At 34.4% G+C, this 24,737-nt stretch overlaps 1 protein-coding gene across 2 annotated transcripts in view; it reads right to left on the reverse strand.

Moving 5' to 3' along the window:
* Alg13 (ALG13 UDP-N-acetylglucosaminyltransferase subunit) overlaps positions 1-24,737 on the reverse strand; it is a 56,855-nt gene that overhangs the window by 3,268 nt on the left and 28,850 nt on the right. For both annotated transcript variants that reach the window (XM_050127191.1, XM_050127190.1), the window contains exons 9-23: positions 24,573-24,681; positions 22,830-22,894; positions 21,980-22,080; positions 20,481-20,608; positions 19,537-19,783; positions 19,016-19,129; positions 18,515-18,653; positions 17,898-18,018; positions 16,927-16,959; positions 16,763-16,818; positions 11,093-11,161; positions 9,546-9,594; positions 7,310-7,486; positions 2,270-2,310; positions 200-431 (exon numbers count right to left, since the gene is read on the reverse strand). In XM_050127191.1, the coding sequence (XP_049983148.1) occupies positions 200-431; positions 2,270-2,310; positions 7,310-7,486; positions 9,546-9,594; positions 11,093-11,161; positions 16,763-16,818; positions 16,927-16,959; positions 17,898-18,018; positions 18,515-18,653; positions 19,016-19,129; positions 19,537-19,783; positions 20,481-20,608; positions 21,980-22,080; positions 22,830-22,894; positions 24,573-24,681 (1,681 nt within the window). The remainder of the gene's footprint in view (positions 1-199; positions 432-2,269; positions 2,311-7,309; positions 7,487-9,545; positions 9,595-11,092; positions 11,162-16,762; positions 16,819-16,926; positions 16,960-17,897; positions 18,019-18,514; positions 18,654-19,015; positions 19,130-19,536; positions 19,784-20,480; positions 20,609-21,979; positions 22,081-22,829; positions 22,895-24,572; positions 24,682-24,737) is intronic.

A 24,737-nucleotide genomic window follows, 5' to 3' on the forward strand; every position in this document is an offset into this window, starting at 1 on the left:
ACCACAAAGAGAAAGAACACATACAATCTTAGTATCATTTGTAAAGACTACTGGCTTCATGCATGGATTCTTTCAAAGAGCCTCAAGGATCACAAGACATCTACAAATTATATTTTCAGAACTGATAGTCTAAAAAGCATATGATTTAATGAAATATCTGAAGATTACTTTCTTGCTAGCAATCTCATTATATACTCACCATTTGTTGATACCCCTGCCTGTGTGTCATCTGCCCTCTCTACATCACTATACAAATGAGGAACACTTTGGTCTACAAGAGGTTGCTCAGTATACTCCGGATAACTCTCTACATGAAGCTGCTGCTGCTGCTGCTGCTGCTGCTGCTGCTGCTGCTGCTGCTGCTGCTGCTGCTGCTGCTGTTGCACATGTGGCACATACACCATGGAGTGCCAGTAGTTATGATGATAGCACTGGAGAAGGAAAAGGTACAACTGAAAACTTGAAAGCGCTTATTGTTCTCTATTCTTAAAGTAGGAAAATTCCTAGCTTAAAGAAATCAGGTCTCAATTCTCAGGTGTTGTAACATTGGATATGGATCTTTTACACCACCTATAGCTCACATTTGTACCAACTATAGCTATTATTTACATCAGCTATATAGCTCATTTATACCCAACTATAGCTATTATTTACACCACCTGTAGCTCTTATTTATACCACCTATAGTTCATATTTACACCTAGGGTTAAATTTAGGTGATCATATTATGGAAACCAAACATATAAACAGACTTATACACAAAGATATCACTTGTAACCTTATTTTTAAAGTAAAAATTACTGAAAAACTTAAGTAATCAATGGAGTTGAGATAATTATCCATGGCAGAATACTACACAGGCAAAAATATATATAAAGACAAAAATATATAAAAAGACAAAAAACCAGGCTGGAGAGATGGCTCAGCAGTTGAAATCACTGACTACTCTTCCATAGGTCCTTAGTTTAATAGCCAGCAACAAGACGGTGGCCCACAATCATCTATAATGGGATTCAATGCCCTCCTCTGGTGTGCAGACATAACATACAGAGCACTCATATACATGAAATACATAAATAAATTGTTTTAAAATGACAAAAAAGGTACTCATAAAAGATTAGAAAATTACATAATATGATGCAGATTTTTAATAAAAATTCAAAATCTATAAGATGTAGCAAAATTACTAATTCTTTTCTTAGCACCTTACAAGTTTCCAACTATACTGTAATGAACACTAAAACACTATCACTTTTAATATAAGAAAGTGAAAAAACGTATTATGTTATCTATCATTCATCTCCTAAAAAGGAATATACTACAACCACCTGGCTTGGTTGATGGTTTTGTTTGTTGTTGTAGTTTGTTTTTTGAGAAGAGTTTCTATATGTTACCTTTGCCCTCCTGAGCTGAAGTGATACTTCCACCTCAGCTTCTTGAGGCACATATCATAATGCCTGGCTAGGAGAATTATTCTTAAATACCTCAATCTTGTGAATTATATATAAAAGTTTCCATATGTGTGTAATAACTTTAGTTACTTTAGGGACAAGTAATTATCAAGTCTTAAACTACATTTGAAAAGAGAGTATCAAAGAACAAATACATACCCTACTATTCTTAATTTAGCTGTATGTTAAAGGAGAAAGGTTTTCTCAGGGAAATTATAGCAATGGGCTATGAATTAACTGAAACATCTTGAAGAGACTATTAGTTTAATGTCATTTGCTAAATATTCATCTGCATAATTATCAGGAAATACGCTACCTGGTTATAGGTTACATTAGTTAGAAGTGAAGTGTATTTAAAGGAGAAAAATGATCCCTGGCTCCACAAGTACCTATACCTCTCAAACTCAGGGAGGTGTTTGGCAAGATCTAAAGTTAGTGCTTTAAAAGGTTATTTAAATGTCTTTGAACTAAGTCTGATTTTCACACCAAATATAAAAATAACCATAAAGTATTAAGTAAACAATGAATCACTCATTCATTCTGGACATATACCACACTGATGGGCTGGCATATAATGCTAAATATGTAGCATAACATAATACATATGAAGTTGTTTTGCTTAGAACCAGGTCCTCATTCTCTTCAACTGAACACTATTTCATAGTAGGACAAACTGAGACATGCTAAAGAAAACTGACCAACATCATCTTCAGAGATTTCCTGAAAGGAATAAGACCTTTTTAGACATTCAGAGTATGGCTTATAAAGTTCAAAAGTCTGATTTCTCAAAAAAAGATTATTTAATATGTTATTCCTACCTGCAATCCAAGATTGAAATAGTACTGCAAAACTTTTGTATCTAAAACAAAACAAAACTTTTATTAGATTGACACAAACAATTTAAATTATCACTTAAAAGCATTTCCCTGCACATTACTAAAGTAGATATAGACAAAGACATCTCACGCACTACCACCACTCTCAATTCTGTTTTAAAGGACTATATTTTCACTTGGCATAGCTATGATCATTTTGTGACACAAGATTTAATCACTCATCACAAATTTCATTTCTGTTCTTAGTATTAGACTGATGCTACTAAAATGCCATTTTGTTACTAAGAAAATAGCTAGAAAAGGCATTTTCTTGCTTGTCTTGAAATGAAAATTTTTACTACAACTACACCTCAATTGCTAGCGCTACTACACAGCACAAACTGCTGCTCTACTAATGCTGAGGAGTGATGCCCACTGAAGAAACTTGGCATACTCACCTTGTTTTGGTTTATCATAACACACTACCACCAGAACTCCAAAGAGGGGACAGTAACCAAGGCAGGTGAAAATGAAGTAAAGCCTAAAAATGATAAAACTTCTCCAAGAATATAACTCAAATAGTTCATAAATTAACCAAAACCAGATGCACAGCAGAAGAAGGAAAGTTTGCAACATTCTTGGCTTTTTTTTTTTTTTTGTATTATTTTAATGTGTGGAACGGACCCCAAGGCCTTGGAAATACTAAATAGAAATTCTACCACTGAGCAACATCTTCAACACTATTCTGAGTATTTTTTTAAATTTATTTATTATGTATACAATATTCTGTCTGTGTGTATGTCTGCAGGCCAGATGAGGGCACCAGACCTCATTACAGATGGTTGTGAGCCACTATGTGGTTACCGGGAATTGAACTCAGGACCTTTGGAAGAGCAGGCAATACTCTTAACCACTGAGCCATCTTTCCAGCACTGAGTATTTTAATAGTATCTGTAAGTGTATTTAGCTTGACTGATCTAGGTCCATTATAAATATAGCCCAATTTCCACTAACAAGATGAATTTGTGGAAAATGTCTCTTTCATAAGCCATAGCCTTCCTATGGAAATGCATTCATTTATTGTTATTTTGAAAAAATCAGTTTAGATTTTGACTAATATATAGGGGTATAAAGCCAAATGCTCAAGTTAAAGAATATGAGAAAAATAGGAAGTAAATTCTCCAGCACACTAAACATGAACACAAAAACCATACCAATGTTTATGGCAGTATCATTAATAGTCAAAAGCAAAAACAACCCAAATCCCCATCAACTAATAGATAACAAATATGGCACAACCATACAATGAGTGTTATTCAACTATACATATTGTGAAGTACTGGTACCTATATACAAGAAGGACGAACCTTACAAACATGCTATTATTCACAAAGGCCAAATTCTGGAACTAGCCTAAATACCTATATAACTGAATGGATAAAGAAAAGGTGGTATATATACACAAGTCCAATTCAGCCATAAACAATAAGAAGGTCATTACTTCTATTGAAAACTAGATGGCACTACAGATAGTATGTGAAATAAGCCAGACTCAGAAAATGTTTGCTTTCATATGGAAAAATCTAATTTGAAAGGTTATCTTTTAGAACCCTATTTTTTTGTATGGGGGAGGGGATTTCAAGACAACATTTTCTGTGTAGCCCTGGTTCTCCTGCAGCTCTCCCTTGTAGATCAGACTGGCCGCAAAAGCAAGAGATCTACCTGATTCTGCCTCCCTGGAATTAAAAGCGTGTGTCGTGCCACCACACCTAGCCTAGAACTCCTTTATTTATTCATGCCAAGGTTAACACCCTACTACCAAGTGTATTTGATGCACTAAAAGAACAAAATCAGAAAATGAAATATCAAAGTACTAGAGAAGTGATTATGACAGGAAGGCTCTAAAATGAGGGTGAGAGGAAAACAATAAAGACTACTGGGTTGGGAATAATAAATCACCACATATTGTCTCATGTGAATCTAGACTTAACTACATATCAATGTATAAAAAGACATGAAAGCAGAAGGGAACTATCTAGAAAAAAAGAACCAGTGGAGGCACCAAGTATGGGGGATGATAGTGGGAATGTGAATATGGTCAAAATATAATAATATACAGTACAAAAATGTCACAATGAAATTCATTATATTATGGTATGGTGATATAAAACCTCATAGTTCCAGCCTTACAAAATCCCAACACAGAAAGGAGAAAATAGATACATAATTCCACCACTAGTTTAAGGGATAATAGTGCTAATAGTTTCTAGTCAGTTTTCTTTAGTGGTGTGAACCCTGGTAGGTTACCACACTACAGAGCAGGCTCCAATCATAAATAGCAGCTTGGGTAACTAACACAAACTGGATTCTATAAGCAAAGAAGAAAAAAACCCTCAAGATTGTGTGGAAAAGGATGGAAGGTTGAGAGGTGCTAAGGAAAGAACTTGAGGGGCATGAATATGTTCAAAAGACATTTTATGAAATTCTCAAAAGAATTTATAAAAATATGTTTTAAAAAAGTACTGGAATATTCAATTAAATACTAATCATAGAAGAAAAACCAAGGAAATCACTAAAGAACATAGATGAACTCAAACACTTATGCACAGTTTAAGAAGCACCGTACAAGTTACACACTGTACTGATTACATTTATATGTAAAACTAATCTATGATAGAAAACAAAATAGCCGAGCAATGATGGTATCTAGGAAAAAAAGTGAAAATGACCAAGGGAAAGACAGGGAAGTAACATAAGTAAATTGTGGGACAGCACAAGGAAGGTAAGTATCTGCCATGCAGGCATAAAGGCATAAATCCAAACCCCAGAACTCATGTATAAAATGCTAAGCATGATGATGCACACACAGTTGTCACCTCAGAATTGGAAAAACTGGGGCAGGAACTGGGTTGGCTGGCTGGATAGTCTAACCTACTTACTAAGTTCTTGGGTGATCATATACAACCTAAAGAGAAACAAAAGGAATGTCTGAGGAACCACAGAGGCTGTTCTCTGGCATGCACATACACGAATATGCACATTCAGGAAAAAATTTATTTAACCAAAAAATTAATAAAAAAAACAAAGTGTTGAGACAATGACAATATTTTACAACTCAGTTGGTAATGACCTACACTGATAACTTATGATTTTGTGTTGTAATGAATACATGAGTACAAATATTAAATTACAGAATCTTTCAAGACATGAATACATTGTACAATAATTAAATTATTGTACAATGATATAATATGTTTAATTAAACATTCTATTTTGTTTTGTTTTTCAAAAGAGGGTTTCTGCTTTGTTTTGGAGGCTGTGTTAAACTCGCTCTGTAAACCAGACTGGCCTCAAAGTCACAGAGATCCACATCCACCTGCCTCTGCCTCCTGAGTGCTGGGACTAAAGGAGTGCTGAGTGCTAGGATTAAAAATGTGTGCCACTCCCCCACCCCCCCCAAAGTAAATAAACACCCTCCCAAAGTAAATAAACATAGTCTTCATTACAAATATTCACCATTCCCTTGTGATAAGAACATTTAAAATCTTTTCTTACTATTTTGAAATATAAAATATATATATCCTATTGTGCAAATACAGCACCAAAACATAGTCCTCATTCATATATATGTAATTCTGTACCTAATAACCAATCTTTTTTAATTTACCCTCATATATTCTTCTCAACATCTAGGGATTAATATCCTATTTTGCATTTCTATGAGATAAATACATGTTTTCATGCTTCTCAAATAAGTTGAGACATGTAATATTTGTCATTTTTTACCTGGCTTATTTTACCGAATACTGTATATGCCTTCTAGATTAATACACAAATGAGAGGATTCTGTCTTTTATATATACGTGAGAAATATTCCCTTGTGTATATATACTCATTTTCATTATCCTTTATGGTTTGCGAGGTCTACTAATAAATACAATTTACCTTTAAAGCTATCAAAAAACAAGATGGGTTAATTTCCAGTCACATGGACAAAAAGAACAATGAGCAAATACGTGATAAAACAATACAAACATCAACAACATAATCTTGCTAGCAATTATACTATCAATTAAAAAAATCAACAATGTTTATCTGGCTATCTTCACAATAATATGCTAAAAAATAGAAAATCAACATTATGTGATGATGGAATACTACTTGGGTGCCAAAGGTGGACAGAATAAAGGAGTCAGGATTTAGATATTGGGTTAAATTAGATAGAAACAACAATAATACTTACAAAATATGAAACCAAGAAGAGGAATAAATGTTTTGTGTTGACTGGTGAAAGACAAGAGGAAAAAGATGAGGAATTTCATTAGAGAGATCATTTAAGTCTGAAAGTCAAAAAGCTAAGTGAAAATGTCTAGTAAGAACCAAAATTTCTGAGCAAAGGCTAGCTAGATTTAGAATAGACTACAAAGAACAGAACAGAGTTGGAGAAAACCTTGTTAACTAGTTCAGGGAATGGAAAGATCTTGGGGGGGGGGAAGCAGCAACTAGAAAAAAAAATCAGGAAAATGCTATAAAGCAAGAAAATATAAGTAAGCTGCTAACAACTTTCAACTCAGGTCAACAAAGAACTTCCAATGGAAAAATCACTGCTGGTTGTTTAAGGAAGCAGAAATATGTGGTTGATATTCAAAGCAGATCAGATGAATAGAAGTTTTCTCCACATCCTCGAAATTCAGTCGGTATACCAAGTATCAAAAAGCTAACAATTTCATACACTTGGGGAAAGACTTTAAGAAATAGAAGAAAGCTTTTAACACTAAATCCCAATTTAAAATAAAATACTTGAGAAAAAAACAAGGTATCTGTCAGGAAAGACATCGAGTTACAAGAGGGGTGCAGAGGAATAGTCAAGATTCAATCAAGCTATCTACAAGATTCTCACAATCACTCCTTGTTCGTCACGTAGAATTATATGCTCAAATCACTCCCATTTAGTTCTGTACCCATCAATTATCCAGAAAATATTCTAGATTCAAAAACCACCTCAAACCTAAATATCCTGCACCAAATCTCAAAATACACTACCTTGTGGCAGATCACTTCCACTTGGATCACAGGAAAAAGGTGGCGGTGGTGGCGGTGGTGGTGGAGGTAAGCCTGAAGCATCTCCTGCTTCAAAAGAAGTTAAAGAAGGAAGTGGAGGAGGAGGTGGTGGTGGTAGTGGTATTGCCATTGCTGTTGCTGCTGAAGGCTGGAGATAGGCTGCAGTAGAAGAAATGGGAGAATTATTAGGGACAGGATGGCAATAACAAAGAAATAAAACATGAAATAGTAATGCACAACTGTTGCCCCTTATAAAGCAATAGCTGACTTGCTTTTTTTACCCCCACCCTGTATAATCACAGAACTCTGAATTCTCAATGGGTTGACTTAAAAAACACACTTGGATATCACCGAATGCAAATTTAAAGATGTTTCCAGCAACCAGTCACAAAATTACACGCAGAGGTTTTAGCAACCTTACAAATTCTCCTGGCAGCCTCCAAAGAATGTAGGGAACTTTAAATTATCAAGATTCAATTCTAAAAAGACAAAGAACTTAAAATGGGATAGATACAATATTGTATCCTTGTAATATCCTGTATCTAACAACAGCTTTAAAAGATTCATCTAGGAGTTTCAATTTCAAAATTGAAATGCAATTATGTTTGCGTATTAAACTTCTATGATGATAAATAATATACCAGGTTAAAACTGTTATTTTGACAAATGCTAAATGAAACAATCCTTCAAATTTAATTGAACAATTTTAGTCAATTTATAAATTAAAGTATCAAACTTCAAAGCTGTGCTAGATACATGATATTTTTAACAATAGATAATAAAGAGTTAAATTCAGAGTCCTAACACATGGGGTTTAGCTTAAAAACAATCCACAAGCTGAATTTGTTACTCTGGAAATTTAGAAAGAAAGGATCTATTTTTGCCTTCATTCACTGGCAATGCTAATAATACATTCATCCTTTAAATACAGTTATATGCTAATAGTAATAGAAGGATGTGTCTACAGATGACACCAAAGCAAAAATGAACTCATAAGCAATTTGAGGAGATGAAGAAACAATTGTCTTTAGACTGAAGTGTTGCTTTCATAAACAATGCAATTGTGAAAAATTTACAGAACTGGATACCAGGAAGTAAATTTTATTAAACCTAAACAGGAAATTTTAACAACTCAAGTAAGTCTTTAGGACTATTTCTTTTTAAGACAAGGTTTCTCTGTGTAGCCATTCTGGAAGTCCACCCCTCTCAGTAGACTAGGTTGGCCTTAAACTCAGAGATCCACCTGTCTGCCTCCCAAGAGATTGGATTAAAAACATGAGCCACCACCACCAAGCTAAGTGAATTCATATTAGCTCTTAGGATTCATATTAGCTTTTAGGATTTTTAAGAAAACCAGGTCACCTAGTTTTGTTGCAGATGCTGTCTATGGCTCTGGATTTTATTTTTCCATTGTTATATGGTGACTCTGATGGAAAAGCTATGCTGTTGGCTACCACTTTTCTAAAACTCTCAAAATTTAAATTATAGTACTTCTTTAAAATTCAGTAACTACTCCATAAACGGGTGCTGTTGGCATTCCCAAGCTCACAGTAATTTGTGTCCATAACGTGTTTAAAACTGCACAGCCAGTGAGTAGTAAAACCAGGATTATAATCTCAGATTTCTTAAATTCTAGAGCTTGGTATTTATTATGACATTCACAAGACAAGGAGTTATTACATGAGTACAGGTTTTATAATAAACTTTAAGGAAATTTATTGCATAAAATAACATCTCTATGTCAATCCTCAAGTAATAAAAACATAGCTCATGGGGCTAGCATGATGGATGGCTCAGTGGATACAAGAAATTGCTAGTGATCAGTTTGATTCCTGAAATTCACATAAAAGTGAAAGAATTATCTCATTAATTCCCTCTAGTCTCAGAATGTTCATCCTTGTTCCTCATATACACATAAAGAAAACGAAAATTTTACAAAACTCAAAATTGTTGAAATAATGCAAGAGCTCTATTTATTCACTGAATAGCAAATGGCAGGTGAAAAATCTTATATAGAGCCCTATTACAAAAGAACAAAAACAAAACCACCAGAATTTAGACTCCTGACTCATATCTTACAGATTCCTTGGCGATAAAACAACCTTAAGAATAATTATTTCTTGAAACTATAATGCCATCTAATAATTAGAATAATAGTACGTAAATATCCATGAGTAGAAAAAGAGGTTTCTAAAGCAAATAAACACTAATAACCTACCTTGACTATCTTGTGCAGGAGGAGGTACAAAGACAGGCTGTATGGTATCCTGTGAGGAAACATCAGAGGTACTTATTGTTTGATTATCTCTTGTATAGTTAAGTAAGACTGGAACAGGAACATGATCGGCCCAGGAACCTATAATTGCTGTAGAATTTTCTAACACCTATTAAGTAGAATAAAGGTTAAAATTCTTAAGTTTGGTTTCTCAAATCATATTTGTTTCTTCTCTGAACTTTAGGAAATTATAATTTTTCTGGTGACAAAGCACTGAGATATCAATTCTTTTGCAGGATCTCTGATTATATTGAGAGTTATCATCCTTTCTGTAAAGATAACACATTAATATTAAAACAATAAAGCCAAAAGTTGGGCATGGTGGAAAGTTTCCCTCCAACTCCTATTCTCTATAAGCCTAGGTGTCATCTTTCTAACTTCTTGACCCCCACAGATTTGTAATATATATTCATTCTCATTTATGTCTATATATAAGACATATATATGTATATGTGTGTGTGTGTATCCACATAAACATTTAAGTAGAAAAGCTGCTTTGTATTTAAGTGTAATTGAATGACTTAATGAAACTAATTTTTTCCTGATTTGGGTGCAAATTTAAAAGAAGATACTACTTCCCCGGGGCGTATGGTATACAGTATCGTGTATAAATATAATAAATAACAGTCTGGACTGTGAAGGTGCATGCTTTTAATCCTAGATGCTGAGAAGCAGAGGCAGGTGGATCTCTAAGTTCGAGGCCAGCCTGGTCTATAGAGCAAGTGCCAGGCAGGACAGCCAGGGCTACTCAGAGAAACTGTCTCAAAAAAGAAAAGAAAAGAAAAAATAAAACCAAAAGAAACACATTAAAAAAAACCCAAATCAAACAAACAACAATAACAAATAGCAAAATAAATAAATCAAATAACAGACTCTTAAACAGTGTCTTTACTGGCAGCCTCCATTTCTCTTCTGAGTACCACAATATGGCTCTTACCCAGTCAGATCATCTAAAACGTCAAAGACATCAATCAAATCCTACTAGAGTCTAGTTAATCTTTACATTGTTTGACCTCTTAGTAAAGAGTCATATTTACTCCTCCTGGAAATGTTCTCACTCCAGGGTTTCAATATGTTCTTCTACTTTTGCCCTGTTCTCGACTATTCCTTATCTACTCATCTTCAAAATTTTGCCTGTGTTCTAAATGCTGGTCTCATACGCTTTCCTTTTCCAGCACTACAAATTCAGCTACCTTTGGAAATGCCAACTTCTAATTCATATCTCAGTAATTAAGAGACTTGAAAAGTAATTTATTATTGACTGATTCATAAGAAGCTCACAGTAAAGCACACAACAGTATCTTATATAGTAGGCACTTAAGTGACTTGTTAAAATAAATATTAATCACTGTGCCAGGTTGAACAGAAGACAAAATAATACTTATAATAATAATATAGGCAGCTGTTCAGAATTTTGATGAAGGCAAAGAAAATAAATCATTTTTTGTATTTAGTTCACTGTAAATGAGTGGTAATACTATAAAGATTACCTTCTGGGGGTAGTTGTATGAGGTAATTGTGTCTTGAGGCACAGAACATGGTTCACTGTCCTGAAGAGACTTTAATAAATACAGAAATATAATTGAATAAAGGGAAGCCAAGAAACAAAAGGCAATTTTCACTCTCCTTTCTACCCTCCATTATAGCCTCTCCAGGCTCATCCCCAGCCCTGTAATGGCCTGCCTGCAGGTGACACTTTTCCCACACTACCCCATGTCTGGGGGACTAGATGTGGATCCAGCTTTCCTCCATTTTGTGGGCCCTCTCTCCTAGCCCCAGCCAATTCCTATTTTTTTCTGACAGTCTCAACCTAAGAAACACTTTCTACCTAGTTCCCCCAATGGGTATACCTGGCAGTGACTGAGGTATGTAATTTACACTATCCTTCCCCTCCATTAAAATTTCCATTTTCCATTCTCACCCTCAGACAGATTGCTTACAGATGCCCCTCCTGTCACCTCCAATTCCATTAACTAAAGACTCCAACTCTGAACCAAGCTTCCCCCTAAGTTTTTCATCCCTGTCTCTCTAGATTATTTGCCTTACTTCAACCTACCTCCATACCTCCAACCAACTCCCTAGGACCCCACCTCTTGATGTGAACAGGATACCCTTGCCTTTTTCCTGAAGCCCCTCCCTCTCAACCTTTAGTCCCAGTCAACCCTCCATTCCTCTCAGCAACCCATCAACCTGCAGAAGCACTCAATAGCAAGCAACCCACAGATACAACACTTTCCTAATACCCAAAAAAGGCAAAAAAAAAAAAAAAGAATGTAATACATACTCAACAAATACAAGACCTGACATTACCACCTAGAATCACCTCAATTATACTGATGCTGGATATCTAAACACTAGTACAGAAGCACAAACATCAACAGCCATGACAATATGCCTCCATCAGAACCCAGTAGTCTTATAGTATAGTAGGAACCAAGAAATGCAATATAGCTGAAGCACAAGACAAGGAAAGACTTCAAAACAGCTATTATGAAAAAGTCTTGAGCTCATTAGTACAGAGAAAGACTTTCTGAAGAGAACACTGTTAGCAGACACTAAGAATAGCAAATGGGACCTCATGAAATCTAGAAGCCTCTAAATGGTAAAGGACACCATCATTCAGACAAAGCAGCAAGAAGCAGAATGGGAAAAGATATTTACCAACTACCATGTGACAGGGCTAACATCTAAAAGGTATAAAGAATTATAAAAACTGAATATCAAATAACACCATTATAAGGTTCAACCAAACAGTTTCAAAAGATGAAATACAAATGACTGAGAATCACATAAAGAAATGTTCAAAATCCTTAGCCACCAGGAAAAACTACTTTGAGATTTCATCTTATACAACTCAAAATGGTCATAGATTAAATCTCTACCAACAGATAGATGGATAATAAAAATATGGTATATTCAAAAATTGACCTATTACTCAGCTGTTTAAAAGAAACCCGGAATTGCAAGTAAACATGGATGGAGCTAAAAAATTATCCTGAATAAAAGGTATCTAAAACTCCAAAAGTATGTTATGTATTCTTGTATATTTGGATGACAACCGTTAAGCCTTTGATAGGCATGCTACAATCCTTATAACCACAGAGACAGTGGCAGCATGCACATGGCCTACACAGATTCAAGCCAGATGGGGTCCCAATGCTGAGTGAGGAAGTAGACAGAAGTTCCAATTCATAACTCAGAAGCTATTTCCAATTGACAACAACTTACAAAGAAAAATTTCTTTCCTCTAATGGAGTTTCCTTAGTACATATAGCACACTAAGGTTAGGCCCCATGCCCAGCAGTAGATGGCAACACAAAACAAATTCATTGGTATTTTTAGAGGAGGGGAAGGTATCTCACATTGCTGTAGTTGGTAATTATTTACTTTACTGGGCTTTTGCTTGTGTTATTACAGTTTCTAATTTTGTGTTTTTATGAGGTGTGAGTGTGTGACTTTTTGTTGCCCATACTTTTTTTTATTCTGTTTTTATTTGCCCATTTATTTTCTAAAAAGAGGTAGAGAGAAGACATGGATGTGGGTGTCTGGAAAGGTATGGGAGAACTGAGAGATGAGGAAGAGGGTATAGTGATCAGAATATATGGCATGAAAAAAGTTATTTTCTATAAAAAATAAATAGAAAATAAGTGAAATATTTTAATTTGCTTTAATGTCAAAAACTAAATAAAAGTGATCTTCCTAAAATCATTTAAGTTTGAAAATAACTAATATAAATAATACAAAAGTGATCATACTAATAATTCCTGATTTAGGTGCTCATCTCTTTATCTATAGTCGCTACATCCTCCTGTAGAACAATTAAGTACTAAAATGCAAATGAAGATCAAAATGTAAGCACTTAAGATGAACTTTCTGACCAAAAATATAAAAATACACCTTCAAACATACTATGAACAAACAGTAACTTTAAAGAATTGTAGCTAGGAAGGATGTAACAGATTGAATAGGATCCAAACAGTCCTGCCCTCTGGTATAAGATCCTGACTTTGTAAGATATAATTCAGAAAGGCTATGTCTCATATATGAAACAAGGTGATTGAAAAGTAGAGTGGCATCTGGCAGTGGTAGCCCACGCCTTTAATCCCAGCACTCAGAAGGCAGAGGCAGTGGATTTCTGTGAGTTTAAGGTCAGCCTGTTCTATAAGAGCTCCTTCCAGAACAGGCTCTAAAACTACACAGAGAAACCCTATGTCAAAGAAAAAAGAAGAAGAAGAAAGGCAAAATGGAACATAACATAGAGGCACTGACTGCTATGGGGTATGTGATAAAGTCAACTCTGAACAAAAAACAACATGAAAAGCGAATTTAAAATGACAGAAAACAAAGTGTTCATTCTTGTCATCTTTAAGGCTGGGATTTTTTAAAAATATTTATTTATTTATTATGTATACAATATTTTGTGTGTATGCGTGCAGGCCAGAAGAGGGCACCAGACCCCATTACAGATGGTTGTGAGCCACCATGTGGTTGCTGGGAATTGAACTCAGGACCTTTGGAAGAGCAGGCAATGCTCTTAACCTCTGAGCCATCTCTCCAGCCCCAAGGCTGGGATATTATTTCCCTTTTCATTTCAGCTATTTCAAGAGATCATATTTTTAAAAGCTTATAAGAATAGTTTGGGTGAAAAAAGCTTTTAATTAAAAGGAAAAAAGGAAAACCAAAGGATAAAAAATTAAATCAGAATTTTTACTTGCTTCCTATGATGTTATTTCATAAAACGTAAAAGCAAACATTTAGTTCATGAAACTACTAGTTAATAATTCAAAAATATAGTCACTATACAAGTTCTTCAAATATCAACTTCTCCAAGAAACATGATAGGAATGCCCTTTTTGTTTCAAAATCACATTATACAACTTAAGCCATATGCAGAAACAAAATTTCTGTTCTCTCTCATATATGGAAACTTAAGAAATAAAATTTAAAATAAAAAGTACCTGAAAGTGAAAGACAGCTGATTAGGAACTAAAAAGGGGCCAGAAGTAAAAAAAGGGGGAAACAATGGACATAAGTAATGAATGATACTTCCATGCACAGAAATGGAACAGAAAAACTCAATGTGTAAAAATAACATGTAACAATCATAAGAAAGTGAAAAGAAAAATAAAGTGTTCACTGAGATGTGGGGGAGGAATCCAAAGGCATAACTTAGCTCAACACAAACTGGTAACTAGAAACAGGATGCTGCAGCAAAAGAAAACTAAGTGGGAAGGAGATTATGATTTGTGGCAGTTGTTTAAAAAATGAATGTCAATAATGTTTTGACTTTTTTAACACAAGTATACAGACACCATTAGTAGTGTGTAGACAGGAATGAAAGGGAATAAAATCTCTTGCATATAGGAATCATAAGGTTAAGAAACACTTATTGTAAACTTCAGCAACAGAAGAGACTAAAAGCTTTGAATGACAAAAACAAGTTAAACTCAGTTCCATAGTATGCATCAAAATAGGTACCTTTATTTTTTTTATTATTTCATTAACTTTTCTATAAAAATAATTAAGATCTCTGTGTACATTATGATGAATGATTCAAAATAAGACTTGAATGGATTCAACACATGTAATTATTTCCTGGAAAATTTATGGATCCTTCACTAGTACTTGATGTACTAAATCGACTTGGAATCAAGTGGAAGAATAAAGCAAGGCAAATATAAGCAGTGCATCTAATCTACAAAAAGAATTAGCAATATGGCTACTGATAATCAAAATCTAAATAAATTAATCAGCTAAAAAATTAGTAAGTCAAAAACTAAATCTGTGCAAGTAAATAAAATAATTTTGGGGGCCAAGCAGTGGTAGCACATGCCTTTAATCCCAGTGCTTCGGAAGTAAAGCAGGTGGATCTCTGAGTTCAAGGCCAGCTTGGTCTACATAGTGAGTACACGGAGAAACCCTGTCTCGAAAAACTAAAGAACTACAAAAAAAAAATTAAATAATAATAATAATAATAAATCCTGGCTCTCCAGTTTTCTTTAGAATGTATACCAGGTGTGGTGTCAATTTGCCTTTTATCCCAGAACCCAGGAGGCAAAGGCAACAGATCTCTTGTGAGTTCAAGACCAGCCCATTTACATGGTGAGTTTCAGGTCAACCAGAGCTATATAATAAGACCCTATCTCAAAACACCAAAACAAGTAAGAAAACCAAAAACAATGCAGGACAAAAAGTCACTCACTATTCATCAATTCCAACTTCATATATGGCCAAGGAAAAAGAAAGCTAAGAGTCCCCAGATAGTTCCCATAAATAGCTAAGAGACCAACAACAGAATGTATGACCTCAAGATCTCAGAAATGCTACAGATCAGTAATTTTTTTCTTTTATATTCCTATATTCTAAGCAGGAATTTTATTATTTTCTTTTCTTTTTTAAGATTTATTTATTTATTTATTTATTTATTTATTTACTTAATGTTTCGCCTGCATATACTCTGTGTGAGGGTGTCGGATCCCCTAGAACTATCAATTATAGACAGCTGTGAGCTGCCATGTGGGTGCTGGGAATTGAACCCAGGTCTTCTGGAAGAGTAGTCAATGCTCGTAAACCACTGAGCCATCTCTCCAGCCCCTTATTACTTTTCAGCTACTCCATGAGTAAACTGAGCTGCATGCATGGTATGAAGGCTTTTAGTTTTAGACCTCCAAGATTATATATATGTGTGTGTGTGTGTGTGTGTGTGTGTATACACACACACATATATATACATATACACACATACATACATATATATGCATACATACACACATGTATGTATATGGATTCAGTATCTACATATTACCCAGAAATATTAGGCTTTGCAGTTACCTCTTTTGGAGTAAGAGCTAGTGCTAGTAGTTGAACTTTGGGAAGGAGATAACATTGAACACAGTTCTTATTCTTAGTCCTATCAAAGTATTTCCAACTTTCTGTTTTCTAGACATTGAAAGGTTCTAGTGGGATTTGCTGTGGTAAGTAAAATGAAAAGGAAAATGGTTAATTTTTCTTTCCAGTGCCAGCACACCATACAGTTTCTGTCTTGCAATCATGAATGAAGGCCACATCTGAGTCCCTAAGCAAGCTCTCCTACAAAACTCCACTGTGCCCTAACTATACAGTATATAAGCTATTCATATACATTATTATTAAATACCTACCAGGTTTGCTGTAGATACAGTTGTGGTATATACACTGGACGTTTCATAGCCTTGTTCTAGAGGATATAGCCAAAGCAAAAAAAAAAAAAAAAAAAAAGAGCATTATTTTACTTTAACATAAATAAACAATGAAGAATATCAAATTAAATCTATATTTCACTGACCTGAAGAATAAAGATAATCTCCATGACATCCTCCTAGAAAACAGAAATGTATGTACACAGATCTTTTTAAATTGGCAGAGTAAAATGTCCAGTTTGGGCATATTTTCAAAACTAAAATATATGACTTAAAGTCATTTGAGCCTTCTTATTAGTCAACAAAAGACAAAGTAAGCTGTCAATAGTACAAATCTCTGCTCAAAATTCCCTGAGATAAGTAGCAGAGACAATTTTAGAAGTATCTTATTAATAAAGTCACTCAAAATGTCTCACACACCCTTACAGTACATAATTCTTCAGAATCGTTCAATAATAATGTATCATTGACTGGTAAATAGTAAAAATAAATAAATGCCAAACAAAGAAAAGTAGCTATTTTAAGTATACATAGAGACAAATACAAATCATAGTTTGGGTATAAATGAGGAATGGTCTTTAGGAAAGGATGAGATTGTAGAGCAGATTATATGAATACATGCAAACATGCACATGCACACATGCACACACACACACACTGAATTGTACACTAAGTAAGTAAATTGTTTTGGTATGTAATTTTTTATCTCAAGTTAAATATGTCAGTGCCATTATCAAGAGTATAGCCTTTACCATTTTGTCAACTTTTGAACCTCAATTTCCTCACATATAAAGAAATGCTGTATTTCCCATAATTATCATAAAGACTGTGAATAAATTATAATCATTTACTAGAATGGATGGTAGATAGCATTCAATAAATCTTAAAATGTTTTCAGTTCAAGTAAGAACTTTTGGGGTCACATGGGCCCTGGGATTTGAACTCCAGTCCTCGGGTTTGCCTGGCAAGCACTTTATCCATTGAAGCATCTCACCATTCCTAATACTTCTTTCAAGTTATCAGAAAGGTATGAAACTCCCAAAATAATATTTCCAAGTTCTGATATACAAATGCAACAATCAACTTTTCAAAAATTACTAAGCACTAATTCACTCACCGTTGTCACACTGGTCAGTGCTGTTTTCTGAATTCAAAGTTGGTTTGCATGAGTTATATCCCTGACTTGCAACACGGTATCCTGAAGTAACAGGAACCATTGAAGTGGAATTACCACTGCTCTGTACCAAAGAAAGACATATGCACATGTATTTGTCAGAGAAAAGTTTGGAAGGGTATTCTAAACGTCAGTTAAAGACACTAAATTTTGAGTTAATACCGTAAGATTAATGTCGCTACTTTAATACTTTAGAGTCCAAAAGAGGTGAAGCAATAAAAGAGAAAATGTTAGTTTCCTTATACCCCAGATGGTCTAAACCACTATCTTCTCAGTAGCAGCTCCAAAATATGTTTTCTTAACTATAAATCGCTAAAGTAATGGTTTCATAGTTTCTGAAGATTTTATTAAGTTGTTCATATGAAAAATGTTAAAATTAGGCCTGTGGATGTATTATAGAGGTAAAATACATATGCAAAGCCTAGTTTTGATCCTAGGGGTGGGGTAAGGGTAGAAATCACATACACACACACACACACACAAAAAAAAAAACACATTTCACCATATAGCATTTTTAAAAAAATGAAAAATCTTTTTCAGTAAAGTTATCACCCACTTACAGGTAAAGTTGAATAAGCATTCTCATTCCCTTCAAGTGCATAAAATGTAACATTTTCTTCCACGCCATTCTTAGGAACAAAACCATACTGGCATTCCTTATTCATGCATTCCATCTGACGGTGGCTACGCCTAAAAGAACTTAAATATGGAAATCAAAATGAGAAAATAAGATAAAATATGGCAGTAATTTGCTTCTAATTTTTCAGTGAAGACAAGTATCTGATAACAGATGCTTTTGGGTTTAATTTATGAGTATGAGTATGAGTATTTTGCTCACTTGTATGTCTGTACACTATGTGTATGGTGTCTATAGAGAGATCAGAGGATCCCCTAGGATTTGAATCCTGTTCTTTAGAAGAACAACTAATGTTTTTATTCCTTAAGCCATCTCTCTAGGCCCCAAACTAAGGTTTTAGAAAGATGGTACACATTATCATTGCTTAGCAAAAAAAACTACTCACACCAATTTTCTCTCAACTTTTAATACTTCAAATTCTTACCGAGACCTATAGGAGACATTATCAGAGCTCTGGCAGCACCTTCTACCTTGGCCAGGGTAAAATCCAACTTTAGGATTTGGCATGTTTTGCCTGTTTACTAAGTGAGACGAATCCCTAAAAATAAAAAATAAAAATAAAAAAAAAAAAAGAGAAATACCTAACTCTTGCAAGTCTCAATAGTTAAGTAGAATTAACATAGTTTCTGAATACATTCAACTAGAAAGACTTTTGTAATGGTATTGGGCCTATCAAATACTAATAGAGACACAGGCATATTTCATATAGACACTTGTTTCTGATGGCATTCTATCTTTAAGCATCTAAGTGTTCACGTTTTTGTAGACAATGAATATATAGTTATGCCAAAGGATGACAAGGATAACTATGTGTCAGCTCTATGCTATCTTTTGGCACAAACTATAGAAGCTATATTTGTCAATTATACTATAATTCAGTATGGGAGTTATTTCTAAAAACCAAAACAATGGCATACATTATCATGAAAATCAATTAATTCTTACCTGGGCATCCCATATCCCCGACCTTGTCTTTGAGATGAATGTTGAGGGTAGAAATGTTCACTAGACAAAATTTGGCCAGCTGTCTGTGAATAGTACAATAGTGGGTCATGCCCAAAATGCATACTATGCTGAATTCTGGGTGGGACAAGTGGGTCTCCCCTGCTATAAGCCATCGTCATATAAACTTCTTTTCCTCGAACTTTCTTGGACATCTTCTTCCGTTGCTTCATGTTCATATCTGTCATAACTTTCAAAAAACAAATAGTAAATAAGCATTATATCCAAAGTAAATGGTTATGTTACTCTATCATACCAACTGTCACATAGATACTTTTCTTAGAAACAAAATAAGTATGGAAGTATAAAGTAGAAATGGATGCAGTTTTTCAAAGATATATATACCAATTGGAAGGGCCAAAGAAACAGTTCACTTCTGTGTTGATGGGTGTTTTAAATAGCATTTCAACCCTCTCTTTAATACTGGCAGATTTGGTCATCAGAAAATAGTCATCTAGTCACCCAAATTATTTTTCTCTAAAAAAAATACGTTGAATACATCTGGTTGCTTTTATGAGATGTCTTCCTAACTCTTTAAAAATACTTAAACTCTGTTTATGAGGTAGTCTAGAAAGTGGTTTCTCAAACAAGGACAATGCCGTCACCTGCCTCCTACAAGAGTATATCTATTAATGTCCAGAGACAATTTTATTGTTATGACTAAGCAAAATAGCCTATTGGTACCAATGGTATAGGCATCAAGGATCAATCTAGAATATACAGGATACCACTCTTCTCTCCACCAAAGCATTAGCTATCCTAGCACAGCAGTGTGGAAGAAATGCTACTCTACAACAGAACATATGACATACCTTTAGAAATTATAATGTAAGTAAACTGAAATATAAAATAAAGAAAAAGAAAAGAAAACCAGTTGGGATACAAACCTATTTGTGGGAAATAGCCTCCAGTTATAGCCTGGTAACCTCTTCCTTTACGGGTTGGAATAGTAATCCAGGAAGGAAGAAGTGCCACTTGGTTGACTGGTTTTACATTAGTCATGGGAACTGCATGCCTTGAAGTGAAAAGATATCATGAAGCCATTATAACACACACCTAGCTCTCATCCAAGTAAACAAATGTAGCCTTCCTGCTTCAGTTTTTAAGCACATTTCCTTTTTCAGTTTTCCTTGGCTGGCCTGGAACCCACTGCCTCAAGCTGAGATATTTGCCACTTCAGTCTCCTGAGTGTGAAAAATAAGGCACACACCTTGACCCCTGACTCAAGTGCATTTTCTTTAAGTCTTTTGTTATATTAGCTTTCCTATACACTTGTTAGTTTATATAATTTTATAGCCATTTAGTGTCTATCATATCCAGAATATGATGATAGATTGTATTAACTCACAAAAATCTGTTTTCTTTCCATGAAAGAAGATCATTATTTACTAACCAGACTCCTATCAGATTTGGGTATATAAATTACACTAACTTTGACCAATTAAAAAGTGAAATGTTTTTGGAGTATCAAATTGCCATGTCATGGTCTTATTTTCTATATCTGTTATCATGAAAGCATGTTTCAAAACAAAACCTTTAGCCAGAATCTGACCTTCAAGCTCAAGACCAGAAAGGAAAACTAGTTACTGTCTCAAAATAAAAAGTAGTAATGTACATACAAATACTGAAAAGGTAATATATTTAAGAATATATACATACATGGGCATGTAACAATTAATAAAAAAAGTAAGAAGAGAAAGTATATGGGCGGGTTTAGAGTGAGATAAGTGAGAAATGATGTAATTAAATTCTTGTCTCAAAAAAATTAAAAATAGTAAGGGCTAGGAAATAGTCAGTTAAACTGCTTGTCTAGGAAGTATAAGGTCCCAGGTTTAATACACACTGTTGGAGGATGTGTGTCACTGTAGAGGTGGGCTTTGAGGTCTCATATATGCTCGAGTCATACTCAGTGAGACAGATTCCTTCCTGTTGCCTGATGAATCAAGATATAGCAGCTCCTTTTCCAGCAATACAATTGCCTGTACACAGCCATGGTCATCCCTGCCACCCCCATGATGATAATGGACTAAACCTCTGAAATGTAAGCTGCCACCTCAATTAAATGCTTTCCAAGACTGGTCATGGTGTCTCTTCATAGCAATAGAAAGCCTAACTAAGAAACACAGGCAGAAACTCGACAACTCACTTTTCAAATTATCATGAATATTACATCAAAATTCTGTTGGACTTGATATATCGAACTGTCCAATGTCTAGAATGGAGAATTTTTATATGAAACATATTTTGATATTTTACTTCTCAACATTGACTTTTATTAAGCAAATAATTAGTTTAGCAGATACAATTGAGTTTCTTTACTAGAATCCTGATAATTCTCAATCTAATGAGCAAACACCTATTAAATTTAATTACTATACAATCTTACTTTTCTGCCAGTTCCTCAATGAAAACTATTAGTGAGTTTTTGTCACTTTCAATTTCTTGAATATGAGCATTATAATATTTTCCATCTGGTTCCAAGCAAACCTGAAAGATAGGAAATAGTAGTTATATAGTAATTCATCTGGTCTTGTCCACTGACAAATCTGTGTTTAGCCAAATAACCATTTCTCTCTAAATGTAATTCAATGTCTACTTTTGGAGATTTATCTATCTATCTATCTATCTATCTATCTATCTATCTATCTATCTAATCTATCTATCTACCTATCTATTTATTATGCATGCAATGTTCTGCCTACGTGTATGCCTGCATACCAGAAGATGGAACCAGATGTCATTACAGATGATTGTGAGCCACTGCATGGTTGCTGGGAATTGAACTCAGAACCTTTGGAAGAGCAGTGTTCTTAACTGCAATGCCATCTCTAGCCCCAATGTCTGCTTTTTTAAAGTAACTGAGATCATAGCCAGTATATATCAATTTACATCAAATTATCACAAAATCAATAATTAAAATTTAACACAATACAAAGAAATCTTTCTTCTAACATTTTGTAAAGAAGTCTTCATCAACGTTTTTGCTGTTGAGCTGGGCATACAATCGAGAGCCTTAGACAGGCTAGCCAAGTATTCTACAACTGAGAGCTATACCCTCAACCCTTTTTTTTTTTTCAGACAATGTCTGAAAAAGCTCAACCTGGCCTTGAATGTATTATTCTCCTTTCTATGCTTCCTGAGAGATAGGATAACAGACGTGCATCACTATGCCCAAGATAATCAACTCATGTTAATGGTTAAAGGTACAAATCATTATCTTTAAAGAAGGAACTGACCTGACACTTGTCCCCTAAATGGTAAAGTCTTCCAGCATATTCTATGCAATCTGGTTTTTGAAGTTCTATTAAAGAAAAAGATTAAAAGTTCAATTTAATTGAATCCTTTTTTCTTACTGCACATTATTTAATTACCTCATTTACTTTAACACAATGAATTTAATGATGCTGTTAGTAGAAGAAATGTCCCAAAGGGTCATTCTAACACCCTTGATGGGTTATTGCTATGGTTAGTTTATTAAACAGACCTGCAAAATCAGTTCTGCAATTTAAATTTAAAGCACACTTAGGTAAAAATTTGTAGTTTCAGATTTGGTTAAACACAAAAGTCACAATTTGAAAGTAATACCAAGAAGCCTCATGCACATGTGTGTAAGTACTTATAAGTATTTCTTTTACTTTGTTATACAAGGTCTTAACTTTCATTCTAATTAACCATGCTGAATTCATCAAACTTCAAGAAGTTGAATGTAAGATATTATCCCGTGCAAGCAGTATATTAACAGCTAGTTTGATGAATTCAATTATATAATCTACAGAAAACAATTTACATTAAGAGTTACTTTTATTAAAAGTTATTTTCATAAATATGTCCTATAAAGAGCCAGCCAGCCAATTTTAGATATTTTGCATCACTAAACTTTCAAAATTAATCAGTTCTCTGTGGGTGAGGGCACTTGTTAATGAACATTTAAAATTTGTCCTCTAGACTGGATGATGGTGGCAAAAATCTTTAATTCCAGCACTCTTGAGGTAGAGGCAAAAGATCTTGAGTTCACAGCCATCCTGGTCTACAAAGCAAGTTCCAGGAGAGCCAGGCTACACAGAGAAATTCTGTCTTGAAAAATCAAATAACGAGGGTACAAAATTTGTCTTCCCATGCAATGCACCTTTAGTACATTGATATGTATGTGAAAATGAATAAAATTAATAAAAATATTCCTTCTTAAAATATTTAATAAACACTGAGTTATATAATTTTCATGTCTCAAAAAAAGTAAATAATAAAAAATAAAAATTGCAAATATCATTCTCAGCTCATGGACCAAACAAAAATGTGTGAGGTCAGAACTCATTTACTGTCCTGATTTATTTATCAATCAACATAATCACAATGCTTAAATTTTGGATAAGTTTTTTTTTCCATTCACTAAACATCCATTGTACTCTTGAAGTTACCTACAGGCTTTCTCTGTACATCATCACAGTTTTAGTCCCAGGTAAACATACAGCTCCATTTATAAACTTACTTTTCATAGATTTAAACCACATACAGGTAGTACTAGGTTCCTTTGATCTTTTTTATTTAAACAGTGTGGTAGTTTGAAATTTAATTTGTCCCCCATAATCTCATATAGAGTGGCACTGTTAGGAAGTGTAGTTTTTTGGGGGCAAGTATGTCACCTTGGAGGCGGGTCTAAGGTCTTACATATGCTTGAAGCACGAATGAGACAGATCACTTCCTGTTGTCTGTTGGATCAAGATGTACCAGCTCCTTCTCCAGCACCATGTCTGCTTATATGCCACTATGCTCCCCACCATGACCATAATGGACTAAACCTCTGAACTATAATTAAACCACCCAAATTAAATGTTTTCCTTTATAAGGGCTGCTGTGGTCATGTCTCTTCACAGCAACTAAGACAAACTGTTTAATGAAAGCATGTCTTCTAAGAAATGACTTACAATATGATCTCTTGTATCTATTGGGATTAAGAGTTACCCTGCTGATAACATTATTACCTTTTCTACTGTCCAACCAAGCATCAAATTCTATATTGCGATAGATTTCTGGAGCTAGACCTTTCAGCACTTTATAAGGAAAGGGAATCTTCGATGGAGTTTCTGGAGACTGAAACAAAATTAGTAATGCTATAAATTCATCATCTTTAAAGTCATACTTTTATG

Source organism: Alexandromys fortis, unplaced genomic scaffold (genome assembly GCF_014885135.2).
Source record: "Alexandromys fortis isolate MF-2015 unplaced genomic scaffold, M_Fortis_MF-2015_v1.1 scaffold_200, whole genome shotgun sequence".
NCBI classification, from domain to species: Eukaryota; Metazoa; Chordata; class Mammalia; order Rodentia; family Cricetidae; genus Alexandromys; species Alexandromys fortis.